The sequence below is a fragment of the Rhipicephalus sanguineus genome, chromosome 2 (genome assembly GCF_013339695.2).
Source record: "Rhipicephalus sanguineus isolate Rsan-2018 chromosome 2, BIME_Rsan_1.4, whole genome shotgun sequence".
Lineage (NCBI taxonomy): Eukaryota > Metazoa > Arthropoda > Arachnida > Ixodida > Ixodidae > Rhipicephalus > Rhipicephalus sanguineus.
Genome location: NC_051177.1, coordinates 238,168,129 through 238,190,845, shown reverse-complemented (window position 1 = coordinate 238,190,845; position 22,717 = coordinate 238,168,129). Strand labels below are relative to the sequence as shown.

General features: G+C 47.9%; 1 protein-coding gene across 1 annotated transcript in view; it reads left to right on the top strand.

The window, feature by feature from the left end:
* Positions 1-8,349, top strand: part of LOC119382320 (putative nuclease HARBI1) — a 9,326-nt gene extending 977 nt beyond the window's left edge. The window contains exons 2-3 of the mRNA XM_037650021.1: positions 7,844-7,901; positions 8,006-8,349. Coding sequence (XP_037505949.1) covers positions 7,844-7,901; positions 8,006-8,349 — 402 coding nt within the window. The remainder of the gene's footprint in view (positions 1-7,843; positions 7,902-8,005) is intronic.
* The last annotated feature ends 14,368 nt before the right edge of the window (positions 8,350-22,717 follow it).

Genomic DNA, 22,717 nt, shown 5'->3' with positions numbered 1-22,717 from the left:
TGGGTTGCCAGACCAGAGCGAGCGCCGCCCGCTAGGGATATGGCGGCGCCCAAAAAGAAGGTCTATATGGGTGCAGTCAACTAGAATAAAAGAAATTGATGGAATACTTTGAATTCACCGCTCATTTTGCAAATAGGTTCGTCTAAATTGGCGATTTTTTATCTTTTGGTTTTTTGGACTTTACCTTCTTGAATTGGTTTATAATATTTATCCTAGTTGATTGCATAGCTCCAACATTACCTACGGAAATACCGAAACTTTGCTGAATAAGCCATCATTAGTTACTTATCATGGCTGGCGTGACTAACACATTTAATGCGCTTTTTGAGATTACCAGCCAATAATAAATAATCAACATGTGCGCTCCTCCGAGTCCCTATATAAGATATGTTTGTTCCGAAGAAAAGTCACAGTTTCGCCGCAACGGCGAAGCAATGAATGCGATAGCAATAACTGGAATGTACGTGAGAAACGGAAAGCAGCTCAAAATCGCCAGGCGTCGCTCAAGCCCAAAGGACGCACGAAAAGAACGCAACAGGACGAGCGCGAACTATCATGCCTCACAGCTCAACACTTGAAGCGCCACTGCTCAACATAAAGCAGGACGCACGAAACGAACAAAACAGGTACACACAGGACGAGCGGAACCCTGTCACAGTTGTTACTTATTTCTGTTTGAACAGCGCGCTCCTTCGCAAACGGGGCCGCTGCGAAGTGACCTTCGTCGCTCTGGGCTTCAGCGCGGACATCGCGGGGAAAACACAAGACATGCAACCGCCCGCTCCACCTCCCCCACCCCCGGGCCGCCCCTTCTTTCCTCGAGATAAGCGCACGAAGGCGGCCACGCCCTGTAGGGCGAAGACCAACGGCGTTGGCAGGAGCGGGGCGATGATCTTAAAGCGCTCAACGCGCGACATCGCGCCATCTATGTGGCGAGTAAGAAAGCATGCTGAAGGAAATTGTGTAATAAATAGCTCGCCGTTAGCAGCTGAAAGACGTTACTGTTGGTGGCGAACTGTCTAACGCCGCTCGCTATATATAATACTATATTATTAATATATATAATATATATATATATACATACATATTATATATATATACATATATATATAACATACGTATATATATATACATATATATATATATATATATATAGAATATATATATATTATGATAAGATATTATATATATATATATATATATAAGCCACCAAAGAAAATAATTCAGAAAAACTTTACGACGCGCGGATCGAACGGGGCGAAGAGGTTCAGAATAGAAACAGCCGGCCGCAGCAAGGGTGCTGTCTCTGTGTCTGATTGCTTTACAATGGCGCAGCCTACGACGCGAATCGAACCTTGAAGATGAAGCCACTGCCTCGAGGGTCGTCGGCAGCACGGGCCTCTCCATCCAAGGAACGCCGTTCACGCTTCTCGATCATGGGGCACGACTCGACCGCTGCTGTCGCCAAGCTCGAATTATCCGCGGACGGCGCATGCCTCTTCGATGGTTCCAGCGTACGACCTGCCAGGAACCATGTACCACCTTCGTGAGAATCCGCACGGGTTCCTGTCGCTGGGAAACGTCGCATACCTTCCCGTGACATGCACCCCGTGCTCAGTACTGTTCCAACGCGTGAGCATCCAAGGGACGCCGTTCAGCTTCCTTGACGGGGATGTTGCCGTCGCGGAGAGTACTGCTAGCACCGCATACTTCGCGGACGTGAATCTCGCTCCTTGTGCCCTTCATCCGACAGCGCCGCGGAGCTGTTGCCTACCACGCACAACTCCGCGTCGAGAATTGACACCTGAATAGCGCGGTGCTCCGAGCTGTATCCTGCCGCTATCCCATCATTGTGTGAATGAATGCCCGTTTGCTGTAGCTGCCTCACAGGCCTGATTCAGCTCAGTCAGAGCCGTAGAGCGCTCCGTGTGCTCTGACGCAGCTCGCACTCAACTGGGCTCCTTGGCGTCGGAGCCAGTTGCCGGAGCATTGTTCTCTATTTCGTCTCTTAGCGTAGTTTGGCGCGCAAAGCGGAGCTCATCTGCAGTCGAAGCGGCACTCATGTATGCGAGCGCCCGCAGCATCAAGCGGCCACTACTGCGGGTTTGTCAAGTGGCTGACCGCAAGACCAAAGCTGCTGAACCACGAAACCTGGCTGCGCATTTGTTGGTGTGGCGCTACTCTTTGTGGTTATGTTACGTATAAGTATTTTGAACACCGTATCCGAGTTTCAGCACATAAGGAACGACGCGGCGCTAGGCTGACTTGGTCACATTTGACGCATTATAACTTGTTAGCAACCAAATAATGCAACGTTTTTTTAGGCAGAATGATAGATGACATCCTCGACTTCAATCAGAGGGATTTAAAAAAAATTAAAAACGGCCTTTTGAGAAAACTATTTTCAAAGTTCGGCGTTTTAGTAAATATTGTTTCAGCCCAATTATCGAGTAAAATCGAGCGTGATAAAACCACGAAAAATTATTGTAAAGAGAGCGAAAGTATCAAGTTAATATGTACCGATTTTTATTATCCTCAGTTTAACTTGTTCGCAGCAATAAATTCCTCAAATACAGGTATTTTGTGCGATTTGCCAAGTTTGTGATTTTCTCAAAAGGCTTCTACAAACAAGGAAAATAATAGACTCATAAGATTGTATTTAACTTGTTCTTTGTGATAAAAATATTGTGACGAGAAGTGCGCGGTTTTTCCCTAGGTGCGCTCGAAATACAGAAATCGAGAAATTGGCGGAAAAGTGTTTTTTGCGGCCAAAATTTGTATATTTTTTTTTCAGGCGAACAAATTTTTTTCGCGAAACTAACTTCGAAACCGTTGTTCTGGGTGTAATGCCTAGACTACAGCAAATTTCATCAAAATCGGGAATGTGACCGGGCGACCTCGTGTTCGATCTTATCTGGACACACCCCAGAGCAGGAATGTCTCGCCGTCGTTTGGGCCATACAAAAATTTCGACCATATCTGTACGGACGCCACTTCACGTAATTACAGATCATCACGCCTTATGCTGGCTATCTTCTCTGAAAAAACTTGTCTGGTCGCCTGGGTCCTTGGGTACTCCGTCTGCAAGAGTACAATTTTGACGTCGTCTACAAGTCTGGCAAGAAACACCAAGCGACGCTCTCTCTCGCTGCCCCCTGCCACTACCATCGTCGAGTACGCTTGTCCATCGCGCGTCCCGTGATAGCGACGATGCGTCACCCCTACGTTATCCCAAGTAGAGGTTACTGACACGCTGGCTTCCAATCACTACGCTCAATTTGCCTCCCGCCAGCGTGATGATCCATACTGCAATCGCATTATCGAACGCTTAAGTGGCAGATTGCCTCCGCCTTAATGCCAGATTGCGTCGAAACTACGACAATTCAAGCTCGACAACAATGTTCTACTCGTTAGTTATACTACCGATGGACACCGATGGGTTCCAGTTTCCACGTTCGCTACGTCACCATGACCTCGAAGCCTTCACGACGACCCATGTGCAGGCCACTTGGGGTTCCACAAAACATACAGCCGCGTCAGGAGACGTTTTCTTCTGGCCTGACCTCTCTACCTTTGTAGCCAAGTACGTTGCATCTTGCCCTCTGTGCAACGACGGAAGAGACCTACATCGTGTCCTGCTGGCCTATACAGCCCATCCATGTTCCGAGACACTTTCGCCATCGTTGGAATCGATTCTAGTCGGACCTTTCCCAAACACCAGCAGGTCATCGATGGATCGTGACAGCTGTTGATCACCTGACACGGTACGCAGAGGGCTCCTTACGTACTAGTTCTGCCTCAGATGTTGCCGATTTCTTTCTAAAACGCCATGTGTTCGTCATGGGGCACCTCGCGTCCTGCTGAGTGATCGCGGCAAGACTTCCTGTCCACCATCATTGAAGACCTATGCGGACTTGTGACACAGTGCATAAGACGACTTCAGCCTACCACCTCAAACAAATGGGTTGACAGAGAGATTTCATCGAACACTAACAGATATGTTATCCATGTATATCGGACCAAACCACGACAAACTGGGATACAATTTTGCCATTTGTGACGTTCGCCCACAACACCGCTGCCAACGAACTACTGGTTACTCTCCTTCTACCTCGTGTATGGCCGCACACCGACGTTCACCATCGACGTCTCTTTCTTGAATACTCCACATAACGCCTCGACACCATATCCGAGCAGTTCGTCTCAGACTTTGCGAACGTCGGCAACGTGCTCGCTCAATACAGAAGCCAGTCAGAAAGATCGCAAACAACGTTAGGATAGTTCTCATCGCGACGTCACCTTCAGTCCTGGGGATGAAGGCTGCTTGGACCCCTATTCGTACCCCAGGATTGTGCGACAAGTTCCAGTCATGCTTCATTTGACCATATAAAATAGAACAAACTTCCCTGAACTATCGTGTTACTCCCGCCGAGCCTCTTTCGGATCGTCGTTGCCGTGGTGTGAAACTAGTTCATGTTTCGCGTTTGAAGCCATTCGTTCGACTTCCCTTTTCCATCTAAGCCGCGGCCGGGCTGGCCGCTCGCGGGGAGGAAAGTTAGTGTGAGCATTATTCATGCGCTTCATCTTCTCTCTGTATATACTCTCATCACCACTCTGGCCCTGGGTTGAGGGGCTCCCGCTCGGTGGATAAAAAAGAAGAGTTGTGTGACCTAAACGTTGCTTCACAATAATATATATATATATTTATATAGAGCTGAGTGAAGTGGACGAACCAATGAAAAACGATGCTTATTGCCAACGTTGCGGCCGGGGCCGGCGTTCGTCAGGGCACACATGCATATGACTGTAATGCGTACGTCTAAATAAGGACATGGCAGGGGGCGCCCCATTGTGCATTTCACTGCTAACAATTTTTACACAAAGGCATTCACTGTTAACAGACAGATATCAGACATGCGCAGTATTTGTATAGTGATAGCATAAATAGCGAAGTAGCAGTACATATTGAAAATGTGACAAAGCAAACCCAAACATAAAATAGCGATAGTATGTAGGGTGTTGAAATATCACCACACTTGTGACACAATGAAAAAATAAAAAAATAAAAATAAATCTATACAATGTTGATAAGTCACATTTGTTTGCAACGAAATGTACACGAGCAAAATACCAGCGTCGACGTCACATTATGATAGCAAGTTTACATGCGCATTCTGGTCACCTGAATGATTGGGCTGATGTCACCGAAGATTCGATCACGGCAGCAAACAACCGTGCACGCGCACTACGATGATTAATTTATCTCTTTTACTGGCAAAAATGTTAACCTGCCCGGATTCTCGTTGATCCGAGATGCTATGGCATTAAACTATAAATCAAAAAGATTCGCGAACCTCCCTTTCGTAGTGCGATTTAAACCCGGATTCGAGTATTGTGGCGGTTAGGTTGTCAAAAGAGTGGCCTGGCGCAGCGACGTGCTTGAACAGGGGAAGGCTAGGCAGGCCCAAGACATGCGACTTATGATATTAAAGCGCAATCGGTAAGGGGTCTCCGTTGGCCAATGTATTGGGTTACACGTTTGAGCATTCTAGCAAGTAAATTACATTGCTCGTGTCGCAGTCGAAATTGCTTTTATTCTTAAAGTAACGTTTGATGCAGCGCTCCTAACTATTTGCGATGTCGTCATTTGGGGGCACATCTTGCAACGTGTCTTGTTACACGGAGACATCCCACATGGACAGGCGTGTTACTTTAGATGATGTTAGTATGACCCGTAGGTTTCTTGATCGTCGATAGACTGCTCGTGGAGGCTCCGGAAAGACGTCTTTGAGACGATTACTCTGCATAGTATGTTATAGTGCTTTTTAAGAATGACGTTAACATTTGGAATCGACGCGGAATGTGTCAAAACTAAATTGGTGTGTTTTCGTTGCACAGTTTGTTCACCCGGTTTTAGAAGCGCCCTGCGGTCCATCGCATCGGCGCGCATGATCGCGTCATTCACTATCTGAGGCGGATATTTTGTTCAGTTAGGGCATCGCGAAGCCTATCGCAGTTTTTAGCAAAGTCCGCATTTTCAGAGCACAGCTCTTGAAGCGAAGTGCTTGACTGTAGAGGTATACTAGTTACAATTTTAACATGGCTGCTTTTAAAAAAAGATATCGGTGAACGTTGGTTGGTTTCCTGTATACCTTGGTAGCTATTTTCTCGCCACATAGCGACACTGTGACATCCAGAAAACATATGGATTTCATTGAGTACGATTGCGAGAAAGTAATGGACGGATGAACGTTGTTGAAATCTGCAATAAAGTCAGGAGTTCTGCTTCGCCATGGTGCCAGATGAGGAAAATGTCGTCTATAAAACGTTTATAATAGTAGGGCTGTAATTTACGCGTTGAAAGAAACGAGTTTAGTTGGCCCTATATATTCGCGTAATGGGACCAATTTTGGTGCCCACTGAAGTGCCACTGACTTGTAGTGTACACCGTCGAACTCCGAATTGTTAGCTCTAGGATGAGTTTTAGTAATGTGGCTAACGTAGAGCTATCAACAGATTTGTCAAGGGATGAGTCGTCGTAAGCATCTACCACTGCACGAATGCCGTCGTCATGCGGAATGTAGGTAAAGTGAGGCGAACATCTAATGTTACCAGCAGTGAATCACCAGGCACATTTAGGTCGATAATGCAGCCAGAAATGGGAAGTGTCCTTAGATAAGATGGAAAAGTGGGAGGAAGCATACTAATAAGGGCTATCGACATAGCTTGAAAGCAGTTCAGTGACACTACCAATGCCTGACACAATAGGGCGACCGGGTTATTTGGCTTATGTATTTTAGCAATAAGTAAAACCTTCCTGGAACAGGGCTGAGAGGGACTAGTGAATGCTTTGCTTTATCGGGAAGTGTCGTCCAATATTAAGTGTTTGATTGCGTCATTAACAATGTCCTTAAACTTATCGGTCGGGTCGTCATCGAGTCGTTTGTAAAATGTGTCATCATCTAGCTGCCTCCGAGCCTCACAAATGTAGTCCGTCGTGTCATTATCACTACTGCGCCTCCCTTATCGGCGGGTTTAATTACGATGTCTGGGCGTTCTTGTAAGTTTGTAATTGCATTTCGTTCTTTGAGGGTCAGGTTCCTTTTGAATGAAATGCGGTTCCCATAAGCCTGTAGTATGTCACGTTGGACAGAAGAAATGTACATATCGAGGAATTTATCGCGCTAGTTGGCGGCGTCCAGTGTTGACGGGAAGACACATAGTGCTCTGGAAGACGAACGTTGATGGAAAATTCGCTAATCTCATATTTCGTGCGAATCATCTAAGTCTTTTACCAAGTTAATTCATTATATCCCCAGTAGCAGGGCAGAAATTTAAGCCTCGAGAAAGCACACTCATTTCCGAGTCGGATAAAACCAGCGTTTGAACGTTTACTACGTTAGGACTAGGTGATGGGCTATCTCGTCTAGAATGGGATGGTTCGACGGGAACTGAAACATCACTCGTCAGTGGCTGCGGAATTATATGGTCACGTAGCAACTTTCGCTTCTTCTCTTCAATTCCAACTGTTTCCTCTGTTCGTACTTAACGAGCGAGGCCGATTCAGAAGGATCCAACATGTGAATTTTACGTAACTGTGTTCACTGTTTAGTAGCGTTTTGACAGCAGAATATAATGGTCGATGATGACGCGCATGAGAGCTAGAGAGGCGTTCTTTAACGTTTCGTTCCATTTTTCGACGTTGCTTTGTGACATTTTGGGAGTTGCTGGTTGGAGCGAATCAGAAGTCCTTTTGGCACAGTCAAGGCATTAAATAAGTATTTAGCGTAGATGCGTGAAGTTTGTATTTTACGCGTTTTTTCTATTATTTTCTAATTTTAAGGAAGCCACGACTGTGGACAGCGTTGTCGGTATCAGATGGTATCAGTCATCCTTCGAAGGTACAGTACGTTCTCGCGTTACAATTTCGTAAAGGGTAGCGGTGAGTCTAAGAAGCACTTCCAGACCTTTTTCGTGGTGAGCGTCCTGATTCTTGGTTCAGCAGCAACTGCGGCGTATGTAGGGTTCCGTTGCGCAAGTGGCTCGGTGCAGCATTCTGGCACAGCAGTTCACGAGGAGAAGGTACACGGGGCGAGGACGCATGTTCCCAAGGACCAGGTTGGCAGGCGTCAGAGGCTTGCTCATCGGACCACTGGCATGTGGTCTAGCCAGGAGGAAGACGAAGCATCAGTCGCTTCCGGAAGCACAGCTGTTGCTGTGGCCAGCCATCAGTGCAACACCCTCGAAGTTTGGGTGAAGGCCGTCCGCCGCGAGGACGCGCCCGACGGAAGCCATACCAAGGCATGGTCCAGAAAGAACCCGGGGAGAGCGACGGCAGAAGCTCCGTAGGCGGTCGTTGAAATCGCATGCTTCACGGTTGCAATGGCGGACAAAGGCTTCATTATGCTTGTCGTGACGGCGGTTGGTACCAGTGGGAGTAACAAAGTTGCATAAATCCTGCTTATCTTTGGGTGTTCCGCCAGAATGAGTTCCAGCCGGGTCTTGTACTTGTAGAATGTTACCGTCCGGTACTTTGAACCAAATCGTTGTTCCGATGTGAAGAACCAGGTTCTGTTGAAGCGGCACAAAGTCTAAAAGGCCTTGTACATCGCGTATCACAGCGCCAAACTGTGTGATGAACGCAGGAGTACCTTCCCGAGAGGGTCAAAGTGCTGGAACAGTACTTGGTTTGGGAGTCGCCTATCACAGCAGTAGAAACTCTAGTCTTCGGAAATTTTCCACTTGATCGTTTTCGATGTCGCTGCCAGAATCCATAGATATTGGTATATGTAGAAGGTCTTCCTGGATTCGGTAGAATTATAGATGCTGAAGTGAAGTGGACGAACGAACGAAAAACGATTCTTATTGCCAACGTTGCCGCCGGGGACCGGCCTTCGTCAGGCACACATGCATATGACTGTAATGCGTACGTCTTAAATAAGGACAGGCAGGGGGCGCCCCCATTGTGATATTCACTGCTAACAAATTTTTACACAGAGGCATTCACTGTTAACAGACAGATATTCCGACATGCGCAGTATTTTGTATGGTGATAGCATAAATAGCGAAGTAGCAGTACATATTGAAAATGTGACAAAGCAAACCCAAACATAAAATAGCGATAGTATGTAGGTGGTGAAATACACCACACTTGTGACACAATGAAAAATAAAAAAAATAAAAATAAAATATACAATGTTGATAAGTCACATTTGTTTTGCAACGAAATGTACACGAGCAAAATACAGCGTCGACGTCACATTATGATAGCAAGTTACATGCGCATTCTGGTCACCTGAATGATTGGGCTGATGCCACCGAAGATTCGATCACGGCAGCAAACAACCGTGCACGCGCACTACGATGATTAATTTATCTCTTTTACAGGCAAAAATGTTAACCTGCCCGGATTCTCGTTGATCCGAGATGCTATGGCATTAAACTTATGAATAAAAAAGATTCGCGAACCTCCCTTTCGTAGTGCGATTTAAACCCGGATTCGAGTATTGTGGCGGTTAGGTTGTCAAAAAGAGTGGCCTGGCGTAGCGACCTGCTTGGACAGGGGAAGGCTAGCAGGCCCAAGACATGCGATTATGATTATTAAAGCGCAATCGGAAAGGGGTCTCCGTTTGGCCAATAAAGTTCTTCAAAGCAAAAAAAAAATGTATTGAAGGTTACACGTTGAGCATTCTAGCAAGTAAATAACATTGCTCGTGTCGCAGTCGAAATTGCCTTTTATTCTTAAAGAAAATTTGATGCAGCGCTCTTAACTATTTGCGATGTCGTCATTTGGGGGCACACCTTGCAACGTGTCCTTGTTACACGGATGACATCCCTCATGGACAGGCGTTGTTACTTAGATGATGTTAGTATGTCCCGTAGGTTTCGCGATCGTCGATAGACTGGTGGAGGCTCCGGAAAGACGTCTTTGAGCGATTACTCGGCATTAGATTTATATTATTAGTATGTTACTAAAACTGATCCTAGAGCTTAACAATTTTGAGTTCGACGTGTACACTACGTAAGTCAGTGGCACTTCAATGGGCACCAAAATTGGTCCCAATTACGCGGATATTTTATGGGCGAACTAAAACTCGTTTCTTTGTGGAGATAGGTTGCACTAGTCTTACCTACGAGCGCGACCGTTAGGGACGCGACGGCTCCCTGCCGCTGCGTGCGACGACGCTGCGTGCCGGGTTTCGTCGTTTCTCCGACACGTGCGCAGAAACCACGCACGAGGCAGGGTAACAACAACAACGGTTATTAACCCGAGATGCAGCACATGCGACACTCACGCGGCTTGCAGGCGTATAGGAACTCCCAAGACCGAGCAAGTACGCTTGCATACGGCGCCACGACTTCACACAAAGGCAGCAGTCGAGCACACGAACGAGAAGCCGCCTGCTAAACAGCGCGTCAACCTCTCGTCAAGGCCTGAGAGCTCTCCTGCGGAGCCATCCGTCGCCAGACAGAAGCGAGCTCAAGGGGGAACGGGTTGTCACTCGCGGCCAATGAGAACACCCGCGTTCGCATGACGTAAGCTAGCTTGGTGGCCTGAGCATGAGCTGCCGAGGCATGCCCGGAAGCGCTCGCGCGCCGAGAAGCCGACGCATGGCTCGCACCACAAGAGGCCTGGCGCTGGCCGTGGTCGCCATACTGCCAATTAACGGCGGTCCCCGGCGCTCGAGCCGCGCGAGCCCATCACAGGGAACGCGCTAGCTGGGGTAACGAGGCGCCAAAGGGGTGCGCGCTCGATTCCCACCATTCCCCCCTCCTAAAGACCAAGGCCGCCTGTGAAAGAGGCTGTCCGAGGCCAAGTGGCAAGGTCAGCTCAGCCGCAAGGTGGCTGGCCAACGGGGCAAAGTCAACGGGGGGTGTCGTCTTCCCGGAGGTCACAAGTCCATAAGTCGGCGGCATGGCCACGCAAAAGTTCCACCGAATTTCCACCACAGTTCACCAACGGGGAGAGCCCATGCCGGGAGAAGGTCCGCAGCCAAGGAGGAACGGGAAATACCGGCACGAGGGCGGTCAGCTAGCCCGCTTGAAGTTCACCGGGCTGAGAGGTTGTCAGCCGGGAGTACAGCGGTGGCTGCAAGTTGCTTGCGGCAGCCAACCGCCGAAGTCGCTGGGACGGGGGCCACACAGGAACAGCAAGCTGGAACAGCAGGCAGCCAGGACGGAGGCCGAAGCGACCACGCTCGGACCTGGGCCACCCACTTGCGTGGGCGTACCAGCCGCCGAGGGCGGCCGCCGAAGCTGCCAGGTGGATCAGGCCAGTGGTGTGGTGGCGTCACGCCTGAAGGAGGAACGAGCCACAGCAGGAAGGACCAGGAACATCAGCCACAGGTTCAGCGACAGGCTGGGCGGCCCAGTAGAGCCAGGCGCATGGAGACGACAGGGCGACGCAGGAGTGGACAGAAATGTCCCCGGCATAGCCGGCTTGCCAAAAAGGGTGCCTGCCTGACAGTGCTGCCCCAACAGGAGGCGCTTGCTAGGTTATGGCTTGGACAACACGTCAGAGGGTATTTTCGGCCAAGAGGGCCTCTACCACTTCCAGACGTGTGCCACCGCACCTTAGCGCTTATTCTCCATTCACTGTCATGGTGTGGAAAAAGTCCAGCTATTTGTCAGTGGAGAAAGGTTGCTTACGTGCGTTCCGCAGGTTGTACCGATGGCGTGGCTTGGAGCCAGCCTTCTCACGGTTCTCCTGCGTTCGGCGACCGCCTCCCCCCCTCCCAAGTCGTTGCTGCGGGCAACGAAAGGTTGAGGCCGGACGTTAACTGGACCGCGACTTGGCTCCCTTGGGAGTCAGCCAGCTTGTACACCAGAGGCGACACTTTGGTCTGCACTCGGTATGGGCCCAACCACTTGGCCGACAGGGAGGCAGAGATGCCTTTGGCGGCGTCACTCAAGACGTGATTACGCTGGGACGAGGTCGCCGACATCGTAGTGCACTTCCCGATGCGACCGGTCGTATTGAGCCTTCTGTCCAGCTCGCGCTTTGCCAGGTTGGGAACGCGCCAGGTCGAGGGCTGCGTCCATCCGTGAGCGCAGTTCCGCCGCGTAGCCAGACGGGCCCGCGTTCGTGGCGGACGCCCCGCTACCGCCCCGCAGACACGGTCCATGGGGTTAGGCAGCTCTCTCCCGAAGTTGGGAAAGCGGCGTGTACCCGGTTGAACGGTTCACCGTGGACCGCAAGGAGAAGCCTATCTCGTTAAGACAGGCATCCCAATCCCTGTGTTGCTGCGCAAGGCGGTCAGCAAGGGCTTGAGGCCTTCGTTTTATCCGCTCAGTCGGGTTGGCCTGTGGGTGATACGTGGTTTGTCTTGCGGGTGCCTTAATGTCTAAAGGCACCACGCATCCACAAACACCTTGGCCGTTGATATTTTATTTATTTTATTTATTTATTTAACATACCTTACAGGCTCTCGTTAGAGCATAGGGTAAGTGGGGCTTACAGAAAAAAAGAAAGAAAAATGAGAACGTATACAGTTCAAATATACAAATAAATGCAACATAACAGCGACACTAATAACAGTAATAGAACATTGATTACAAGGAAAATACAGTCACCAAGTATATGCACATCCATAGCAAATGTCTAATGAAATGATGCTAGGTGTAGTGAGAGAGTAGTTTCTCGCGGAACGCGTTGTTGTGAGTGACTGAAACATATCACGTCGGGAAGATCATTCCACAGTGAGATTGCCTGTGGCAAAGCAGATAAGTTGAACGCGCGTGTTCTGCCAAAAATACGCCTAAAGCTGCGCTGATTTCGCATGCGTGCAGACATGCGATCCGGTGTGTGTAGAGGGAAAGCGCATGGATTTCTGCTATTAAGTGTACTTGTGAAACAACACAAGGAGCGCTATCTTGCGGCGGATATCCAATGGTTGTAAACCGATCTCGCGTTTAATTTGTGATACACTGCTGTGACATTGGTAGTTCTGAGTGATGAAGCGGGCTGCTCTGTTTTGAATGGCTTCGATCATCTGTATTAAATAGTGTTGATAAGGTGACCAAACTGGTGAGGCATATTCTAACTGTGGACGTACGAATGTTAAATAGGCTATTTTGCGGACGCTCGATGTGGAGTAATGGAGATTTCGACGTAAATAACCTAGTGTTTTGGATGCCTTGGAACAAATGGAAGTTATGTGGGAAGACCATGAAAGTTTAGAGTCAATAATAACCCCTAGATATTTGTATGATGTTGTTCGAGATACTTCGCTATTTTTAATTTTGTATGAAAAAGTGGAAATCGAGGTTTTTCGGGAAACCGACATTAGTTTACATTTTGAAGTGTTCAAGCTCATTAACCACTTATTACACCAACTGCAAACGAGGTCTAGGTCCACCTTGAAGGGCCTCATGATCAGAGGAAGATGTTATGATTCGATAAATGACACAGTCGTCTGCGAACAGGCGTATACGGGATGAAATGTTAGTCCGGCAGATCGTTGATGAAGATTAAGAAGAGTAGAGGGCCAAGGACGCTACCCTGCGGCACTCCTGAAGTGACTTCTGCGATATCTGAATGAGAATCATTTGCAAATGTGAGCTGTTCACGAAATGAAAGAAAATTTCGGAGCCATGATAGCGTTAAGGAGTCCAATTTAAGAGGAGACAGTTTGGAAATTAGACGACAATGGGCGACATGGTCAAAGGCCTTCGAAAAATCGAGGAAAGCGCAATCTGTCTGTGTGTTCATGTCCAAGTTAGTCTGTAGATCTGTGGTGAATTCAAGTAGTTGTGTATCGCAAGAGAAACCTTTCCTAAAGCCATGTTGGGTGGAACTAAAAAAATCGTTTGATTCAAGATGACTGTAAATGTAAGAAGCAATGATATGTTCTAGTAATTTACAGCTGATAGAGGTTAACGAGATGGGACGATAATTTTCAACCTGATCTTTACATCCTGCTTTAAATATGGGAATAACTTTTGCGACTTTCCAGTCCCTAGGAAGCTGACCGGTACACAAAGACTGTCTGAAAATGGGAAATAATATTTGAGAGGACGTGGGAATTGTATTTTTTAGTATCTCTGAATTGATATTATCTAGACCACTAGAAGTAGAAACTTTGAGGTTGTTGATTAGTTTAGTGATGCCCTCTATGTTAATATCTACGGGTGCCATGAAAGGGTAATCAAGTTCCGGAAACTCAGGAATGCTAGAATGATCTTCCCGTGTGAAAACAGAAGAAAAAAATCTGTTAAATGCACTTGCACACTGGTCTCTTGGGAGAGGTAATTGATTTTTGCCTTTCAAAGTAATATCTGTCACAGCAGAAGCTGGTGATAATTGTTGCCAAAATTTTCTGGGATTGCATTTTAATAATGAAGGTAGGTCATGTTTAAAATACTTGTCTTTAGCAGTGAATAACGCAGAAGTATAACTTTTAAGACATTCCTTATATGAATTCCAAGCAGAGGCACTACAAGCGTGCATCGCGGTCCTATACAGCCTTTTTTTTCGATTCCTCAAAGTTCGCAAATATTTGTTAAACCATGGGTTTCTCTTATCATTAGATATGGCAATTTCAGGGACGTATTTGTCGACTAATAAAGTAATCTCATCTCTAAACAATGACCAATTTTCATCGACGGTACGACTTGGCAATGAGGGCAAGAATGTGCTGTGATAGAATTCTTCCAAGTCAGAATTCATACAACTATAATTGGCCTTACTGTAGTCTCTAATCACTTTTTTAGTTTTATCCGCGACTTTGAGAGGAATGTTTATTGATAATTGAACGAGCTTATGGTCACTAAACCCTTCAAGGCAAGAGATTTCACCTACATTATCGGGATCTGTGGTAAGTAATAAATCCAAAATATTATTGCCCCGTGTTGGCTGGTTGATTATTTGAGCAAATTGAGCAAAATTAAAATCAAGGGCAAAATTCACAAAGTCAAGAGACATTTTTGAGGTGGATGAACAATTGGTCCAGTCAATTTGTGGTAAATTGAAGTCACCAAACAGATAGACATTATTAGTGCGGCATTTCTCAATAGCTAATGTGGTGCTGCTGCGAAGGTGATCTATAAATTATGGTTCAGAATCGGGAGGACGGTAACATACGCCTACTAGTATTTTAGTGGCACAAATCGTGCACGCGACCCAGACAATTTCTAAGTTTGAGTTTGTATCGATGACAAAAATAGGTATCGATTTTTTTATAGCAATAAGGACACCTCCCCCACGTTTGCTTTGACGATCACGCCGGAAGACGTTATAATCGGCATTCCCGTGAAGAATTTCACTGTCATGAACATCCTGAGTAAGCCATGTTTCAGTGAACAGGAGGACATCAGTTAGGCTATCTTCTAAGAATGAACAAATGAGATCACGCTTGCGCAGTAAACTGCGAATGTTAGTAAAGGAAACACATACAGCCGGTGCAGATTTACTCCGAATTTCTCTAGAGACATGCGCACGCCTATGCCTCAGCTATCTAGCAGACAGCTTGACTGCGTGAGTAGCACTATCATATATGTACGTTTTATCGCCCATGCGCAGACGATCAACGACTAACTTGTAGGGCTTGTTTTCATTTTTGGCAAATTCGATTAGCTTTCTTCTGGCTTGTAGCGTGGGTAAAGAGAAATCTTCACGTACTGAAAATGTCGATCCCTTTAGTTTATAAGCTGAAGCAATAACGCTCTGCTTATCTTTAAAAAAAGCATATTTTGCTATTATAGGCCGGCAGGGCCGTACCCAGGAATTTTTTTCGGGGGGGGGGGGGGTTTGCGTGTAGAACGGCTGCCATTTTTTAGGATTTATACTGGCTTATTTTTGTGAATAAATCAAGTACATCGCTTACTTGTAATAATTCGATGGTACTTTTCAATTATTTGTACCCAAATAAAGAAATTGGTTTGTCAACCTCAAATTCTGGTTAAAGCAAGAAATAAGTTTGGACAATAGCACCACCAAAGCCGGGGACACCGCGACCAACGGCTCCTGATGAAGTAACACAATGTAACCACGGTACAAAAACGGTATGTATGTGTTACAAGCTGCCACTCTAGCGTCGCCAGCGCGAAGTCGGCGACGGGAATGGCAGCAGGTTAGGTCGTTCCGTACGTAAGCAGAGACAGTGAAGAGATCAGAGACGTGTGTGGGGAAAAACAAAACTCTAGTGATATTGCAGCACGAGGAATCTAGTACAACACTTAATACCAACAAAATACATATAAAATCAATAAATCAGCTTACAAGAGAGAAGTATTACAAACTACACAAAACTAACCAACAATAAAACTACAGATGAGAAAGTCCGAAGGTATAAACAGGTGAAGGGATACCTGTGATGACCGGCAGCGTTGAGTCCACGACGATCGGATGCAAGAAGTCAGAGAGAGTTCTGGCACAACTGCGATGTCGGCGGTGTTGCAGCGCTGGTGTTTCCGGTAGGCTAGTGCTTGAAGCCGATCTCGGGCAGGTTGAACTTACTCGAGATTCAAGTACCGATGCCTACGTTACAGACGTTAATTTCGCGTCACAACTAGACGAATGGCTAAGTTTAGGTGGCCAGCCGATACGGAGCCACAACCACTTAAGGGATACTTCTTGATCTCCTTCTACACCATGTTGGTCAGCAACTAGACTGCTTAGCAAGGCGAAATCCTGCGCTTAAATCGACCTCCGTGTCCCCTCATTCTCGTCCTGGGGGAAAAGAGACCTCTACATGGGTCCAATCATGCACGTTTCATTGTTAGAAAACTCCACCCTAAAAATATATTGACCGCGTCCCTTTTAATTAGGAGAGGGTCCTCAACTGAGCGAGAGTGACAACCTGTTGGGGTTCTCTCATACGCTGTCCACAAGCAGTTTTGCCCGTGGGAATGGTCAGTTTCCTTGGTTTCAGCCGGTGCGTCTTGCAGTCTACAGCTGGTTCGGGGTGCATCGCGGCCTTTGACGACCCTGCCGACGCCCGCCGTAGGTACAAAGGATCAAACATCGGCGACTAACGTTTGAAGAGAACCCCCATTCAGTACTTCCCTGCACTAAAGACCAGTCTTTTCATGAGCGAACGGTTCCACCGGTCAGCGGGGGAGTGGCGGCGCCCGTTAATTTGCCGTTACGCCGGGTCCGCAAAAATGGCAGTCCGTGACAGTATGTATGCAAGCAAACAAACCAGTCGCCCGACATTCCGATCTTCTTGTTACCGTTCGCACATTCTGCTTGCTGGATAGTTTCCTCGTAATTGCGAAAGAATAGAAGGGTTGAAGCTTGGGCTAGCTGGTTTAGCTTTTAATCGACTCTTGAAACATAGAGGGAAGTTCAAACGAGGAAGTTTTCCTTCTCGGCAACTTGCAAATTCGGTGAGGACTTGTTCTGGGGTCACTTGAAGTTCTCGATGGATGCTGAGCAGTGCTAGTCCGGTCAATCTGTCGTTGTTCATATGATTTCGAAGGTAGCTCTTCAGCCTTCTCAGTGTGGAAAAGTCCGTTCCGGGGTCGACGTCGACAACGGGTAAAGTCGCCAGGATAGAAAGTAGGCTGTGGATGTTCGGAAAAAAGTCGCGGTTGCACATCTCTAAGGCCTGTAAAGCACAAGCTGGGCGATTCTTTTCTTCGATCTGGCAGCATTTGTTCACCCACAGTGTGAACTCTGCTTCGATGACATTAGCGGAAGGAATGTCGCCAAGGTACAACTGCACTGCATCATCAATATCAGAAAGGCTAGCCGATGCGCAGAATTTCGGCAGCAGCATGTTAAGGCCAACCACGACCTTCTTATGGGCATCGACGGTCTCTTAATTGATTTTCGAAGTCAGCCAGCAAAGGCAAATACACATTCCTCCGGTAGTACTCTTCGGGAGTAGCAGAAGGTACGTTGCTTCTTTGCATCTGCCTTCCAGTGATGCGTGGTAGGGCCATCTCAACATTTGTGATCTTCAGCAAAGAGAGCGACTTCAGAAAAATCTTATTAAATTCCGTTTCCGCACTAGCCCTTTTTGTGGAAAGAACGTCTATAACATTCTTTACGTGATCGCACGCTTGAGCCGCCAAGTCACAGTCAATTTTTTGAAGAAACTTGCAAAGTGGCAGTGTCAAAGAGAAGAGGTCGCTACAGATCTGAAGCGAAACGACAAACTCGGGCTTCGTAATGGCATTGAGCAGTTGAGAAGCTTTTGATGAAGTATCAGATGACGCGGCCTCTTCTTCCAAATATTCGAGGAATTGTACAATAGGCACGTACAGTTCAAGGAAACGCTGAAGTGCATCGTGACTCTCTACCCACCTTGTGTGCAAAGGAGAGAACTGATTTCTTTTTTCTTGTGTTAAATCTTCTACTTTGTCTCGCAGTTGGTTCGTCCTCTGTGGCGAAGCTCTCACAAAACGTACAGGTTGAGGATACAGTTCCCAAACAGTTGCGGATGCTGGGGAGTTTGGCATGCGTGAAGCAGAGCAAGGTTCAACGAGTGGGCGCTACAATGCACGTACAACGCTTTGAGCGCTGTTTGACGAATGAAGGCTTGAACACCGTTAAGGTGGCCGCTCATTGATGCCGCGCCGTCGTATCCTTGCCCGCAAAGTAGGTTCAGGTCAAAGCCATGACCTCTAAGGCTGTTCAGGATTGTGCTCGCCAGCTCCTTGCCAGTGAGATCGTACACGGGAACGAAATCTACAAAATCTTCTTTAAGTATGGGCACTCCCGACGTGTCGTGTCCAACGTACCTTACACATAGGGAAATGTGGGCGGTGCGAGATATATCAGTGGCCTCGTCAGCTAGAACTGAAAAACACGAACCTGAGTTGACGTTTTCAACTATCTTTCTTTGTATGATTTTACCACAGAGGGTGATCAACTCATTTTGAATTTTTGGGCTCGTGTACAGCGCATTCGCCGGAGATGTTTCCATGTGAGCTCTCAAGGCGGCATCTCCACATTTTGCTCTCATCCTAAGCAGTGCGCGGAAATTTCCATCATTTTCAATGGCAGCACTTCAGACATATTTATCGGACCAGAGTCGTCTGTGCCGCGAAGCGGGTACTTCTTGCCTGCCACAGAAAAAGATTGTTTCTATTATTGGCAGCAAGTTCTTGCGGTTTTCTTCCGCCTGCTTTTTAAGACCGTGGTCAAGTTGTGTTAAGATGTCATGCTGTGAGCGGGACCGGACTGCTAAAAAGTTCTCCGATAGCGTTGTTGACATGGCGTGATAACTGCTGGATGCGTGGCTCTTAAAGGCGTCCATGGCTTTCTTGTAATTGGTGAACTCCTTAGTTACAAAACAGCCCAAGCGCTGGTGCTCCCCTTTTCCTGCACACTCGCTTGCGAAGACTACGCAATATTTGCATAATGCTCCTTGAAGCTTCTCTGAATAAACAAGCCATGGGTAACGATCTACCCAGTGAGGTTGGAACTTCAGATTCCTTTTCCCTGTGGCTGGATAATCATAGTTAGCCGGAGGGGTCCACGGATTGAGCAGCAGCTTCTCCGTCGTCTCTGGATCATTACTTATTGCTTTTCGAGACAAACAGTCCCAAGTCCAAAATATTCGCACTCGTCGCACAGAGGGGAGGCGAACCAGAATGTGTAGGTGCCCATGCCACTCACCTTCCTTGGGCATTGCCCAGTGGTAAAGGCGTCACTTTGCCCAGCGTTGACTGTAGAACAAAGGTCACTTGGAGTTGCACTGCGGCCACCATCATTTTCCGGTGGCGCATGGGTGTCCTGCTTGTGTTCGTTCTCAGGTGATTCACATAAACCGGTGCATTCTCCTGAGTCGCTACAGAAGTTCCGACGCGCTTGGCTTTCCACCAGTGCTGAGGAGGGCGAAGTTTTATCCTTCGAAGGAGGCGGTTCTTCTCCGTCCGCTTCATCGGTTCGAACTTTCTTGAAGTAAGACGCAAGACTCCTTTGCTTCGTTGTTGCAGAGTGTCTTTCATTTTGCTGCCGCAATCCTGTGCACGCACACAGAAGTGGCCAGTGGCTCCAAAAAGACGTTTGCGACTGCTTCGACTGCCTGGCGTGAACGGCGGGCGATGTTTTCTTCCTCTCTTATCCACTTTACAGTGGCTAGAATGTAGAAGTGTGATGAACGCGCCGGCTCCCGCGTGGCGCATGTGTTTTCTGAACGCCGCTACAGCTGGTGTGCATGCAGGACCATTATTGTACTCCCGCTGCAGCAAACTGGATTAACGCTACTTAAAGACCTTTTCACAGAAGACTCCATGGGCACTCCATACTCCCCTTAATATACGTGAACCCCCCAAGAATGCACTGCCGAGACATTTGCACTCCCGTGGTACAGTCCAGAAAGCAGGTGTTGCTCCGTTCCTGTGAAAAAGTCACCTTTTCACAGACGGCTCCCTGGGCGCCTGCATAATTCTCTCTGGGCTGCGCTAATTAAATAGCCGTGACCCCCCAAAAATGCACTTTGTAGGCTGTGACGTCAGCCTCTGTACTCCCGCGCGCAGCCCAGCTTGGGCGGCGTTTTTTCTCTCCTGTGAAAGTTGACCGCTGGTGCCGGATTGTGTGCCGGCTGTATCCTCGCTTTGTGTGCTTTGTAGGAGGCGCATATACCTTGTGTGTACAGAAGAGGTAGATTTCCTTGCGTGTGGTTAAGGTTGTTCGAAGTTGCTCGGATATGCCAGTCTTTCAGTAGATGTCATCTTCGATGATTCGTTTCGGTGGCGAAGACTACAGTTTGAGAAAAGTTACCCTGCAGCCTGCGTCCTCGGAATGCGCCGCTGAGTTTTTCCGCTTAGGGGTTTCGTTCCCTGGCAAATTTGCGCACGTCGTGTTGGTGTTGCCGTTGCTGTCGAACTGTTTACTTTCACAGAAGGAGACGCGCTTTTCGTAGAAACCCAAAGCCGACACGTGCGGTCCGCACAGACGGATAACTTCTCCAGCGGCAATGCACAAGGAAAGCATCTGGAATCAATAAAGGAGCTGCTACGGGGTGAAAGACGAAAAAGGAAAAGACTCGAATGAACGCGAGGGCGAAGTGCAAAGCTGTACAAATAGGGCAGGTGCGCGTGCGGGGGAGGGAGCGCTGAGGTGTTCTGGTAGGTTTGAAGAAAGGAAGAAGAGGGAAGCAATGCCAGGAAAGTTGCAGTGTAACTTTGGCAGCTGGGGGTCGCTGTGAAGGCGTGTAAATATTTTAGTATCACCCGAAAAGTTAAAGCATCAAAAAAATTTCGGGGGGGGGTCAGAACCCCCTCAACCCCCCCCCTAGTTACGGGCCTGTAGGCCGGTGTTTGCCAACAGCAAAGCGACCAAGTCTGTGAACTCGTTCAAATTGCGCGGCACTTGTATTCTTCTGTAGTTTCTCCGAGCAAAATTTAATCACCTTCTGCTCAGATGCATTCCAGTCCTCGTTTTCATCATCTTCTATTCCAAAAAATAGCAAGTTACAGCGCCTGAGTCTGTTTTCCGTGTCATCACATCTGGATGTGATTTCCACGAGTTTCTTAGAGATGGAGGACATAGCGGAACTCGAAGTGGCATCTGTGGTACATGAGGAGTGTAGACTGCCTTCCAGCTTCGACACCCTCTCTGAAAGAAGCTTGACCTCAGCGTTCGTGTTTATATGGCCTTGTTTATGCCCCTGACCTCCTCAAGTAAAGCAGTTTGAGTAGCTTCAATTCGACGCACTGTATCGAGTACCGCACTATTCGACTTGGGCTCAAATGTAGGAGAACCGGTATTACCTTCGAGTACTGACACTATCCGATATGCTTCTCAAATCAGCTTCTATGCGCTGCACGAGTCGACAAAAACACTACTCACATATTTTTCCATTTGGCTCCAGGCCCGGGATTTAACTCGACATCACCCGACAACACAAGCAACAACCCTAAGTAACGCTGAGTGCACATTTGACAGCCCAAGATAACACTCGTTTCATAGCACTGCAAAGTTCAGTGGGCACGACAACGCAACAAGACAGTAGTCATTGCTTTTACAACATGAAGCATTTGCGAAATATCTAACCTGGAAGAGCAGCATAGGTAAGTGCGCCGTTTTCGCTGCGGTGCCGTGCCCAAGGAAGGTTGGTCTCGGTGTGCGTATATATGTGTTCGCTGCGGTGCACATCCCAATGGACGCGTCACTGTAGCGACCAGGGCTGCTTGGCGACGCTCGTGATGTCGAATGAACTTGGCTGCACGGGTAGATCCGATGCTGCAGGCGTCAGTAGATCCATTCGGCTATTAATCCAAGCATTTGAAAGTCGAAGCCAAGTTGAAGCAGGGCAGGACACAGGAGAGCATCGCCTGGAAGAGCGCATAGGTAAGTGCGCCGTTTTCGCTGCGGTGCCGTGCCAGGACGCATTGGACGCATTGTCCGTGATCAACTCCGCCGGAAAGCCAAAGCGGGTAAAGACATCGGTCAACTTGTCCCAGATTGCGCGTGCCGTTAGCTTCCGAAGGTGAAACAGCTCGACCCACTTCGTGAAGTGATCTGTGACAGCCAGGAGAAAAACATGGCCTCTCCGGCTTCTTGGGAAAGGTCCCATAATGTCGCAGGCCGCGACTTGCCAGGGTTGTTAGCTGTCGATCGGCTGCATGAGCCCGGGAGGCTTGCCACCACGAGGCTTCACGCATTGGCACACGCGGCATGAGCGAGCGTAGTGAAGGGCATCACGCTTCATGCCAGGCCAGGTAGCAGAGCGGCACAACTTTTGAAAAGTCTTAAGGCCACTCGCATGTCCGGCCAACCGCGAGTCGCGGAAATAGCCGAGGGTGGCTTTCCTTAGACTGC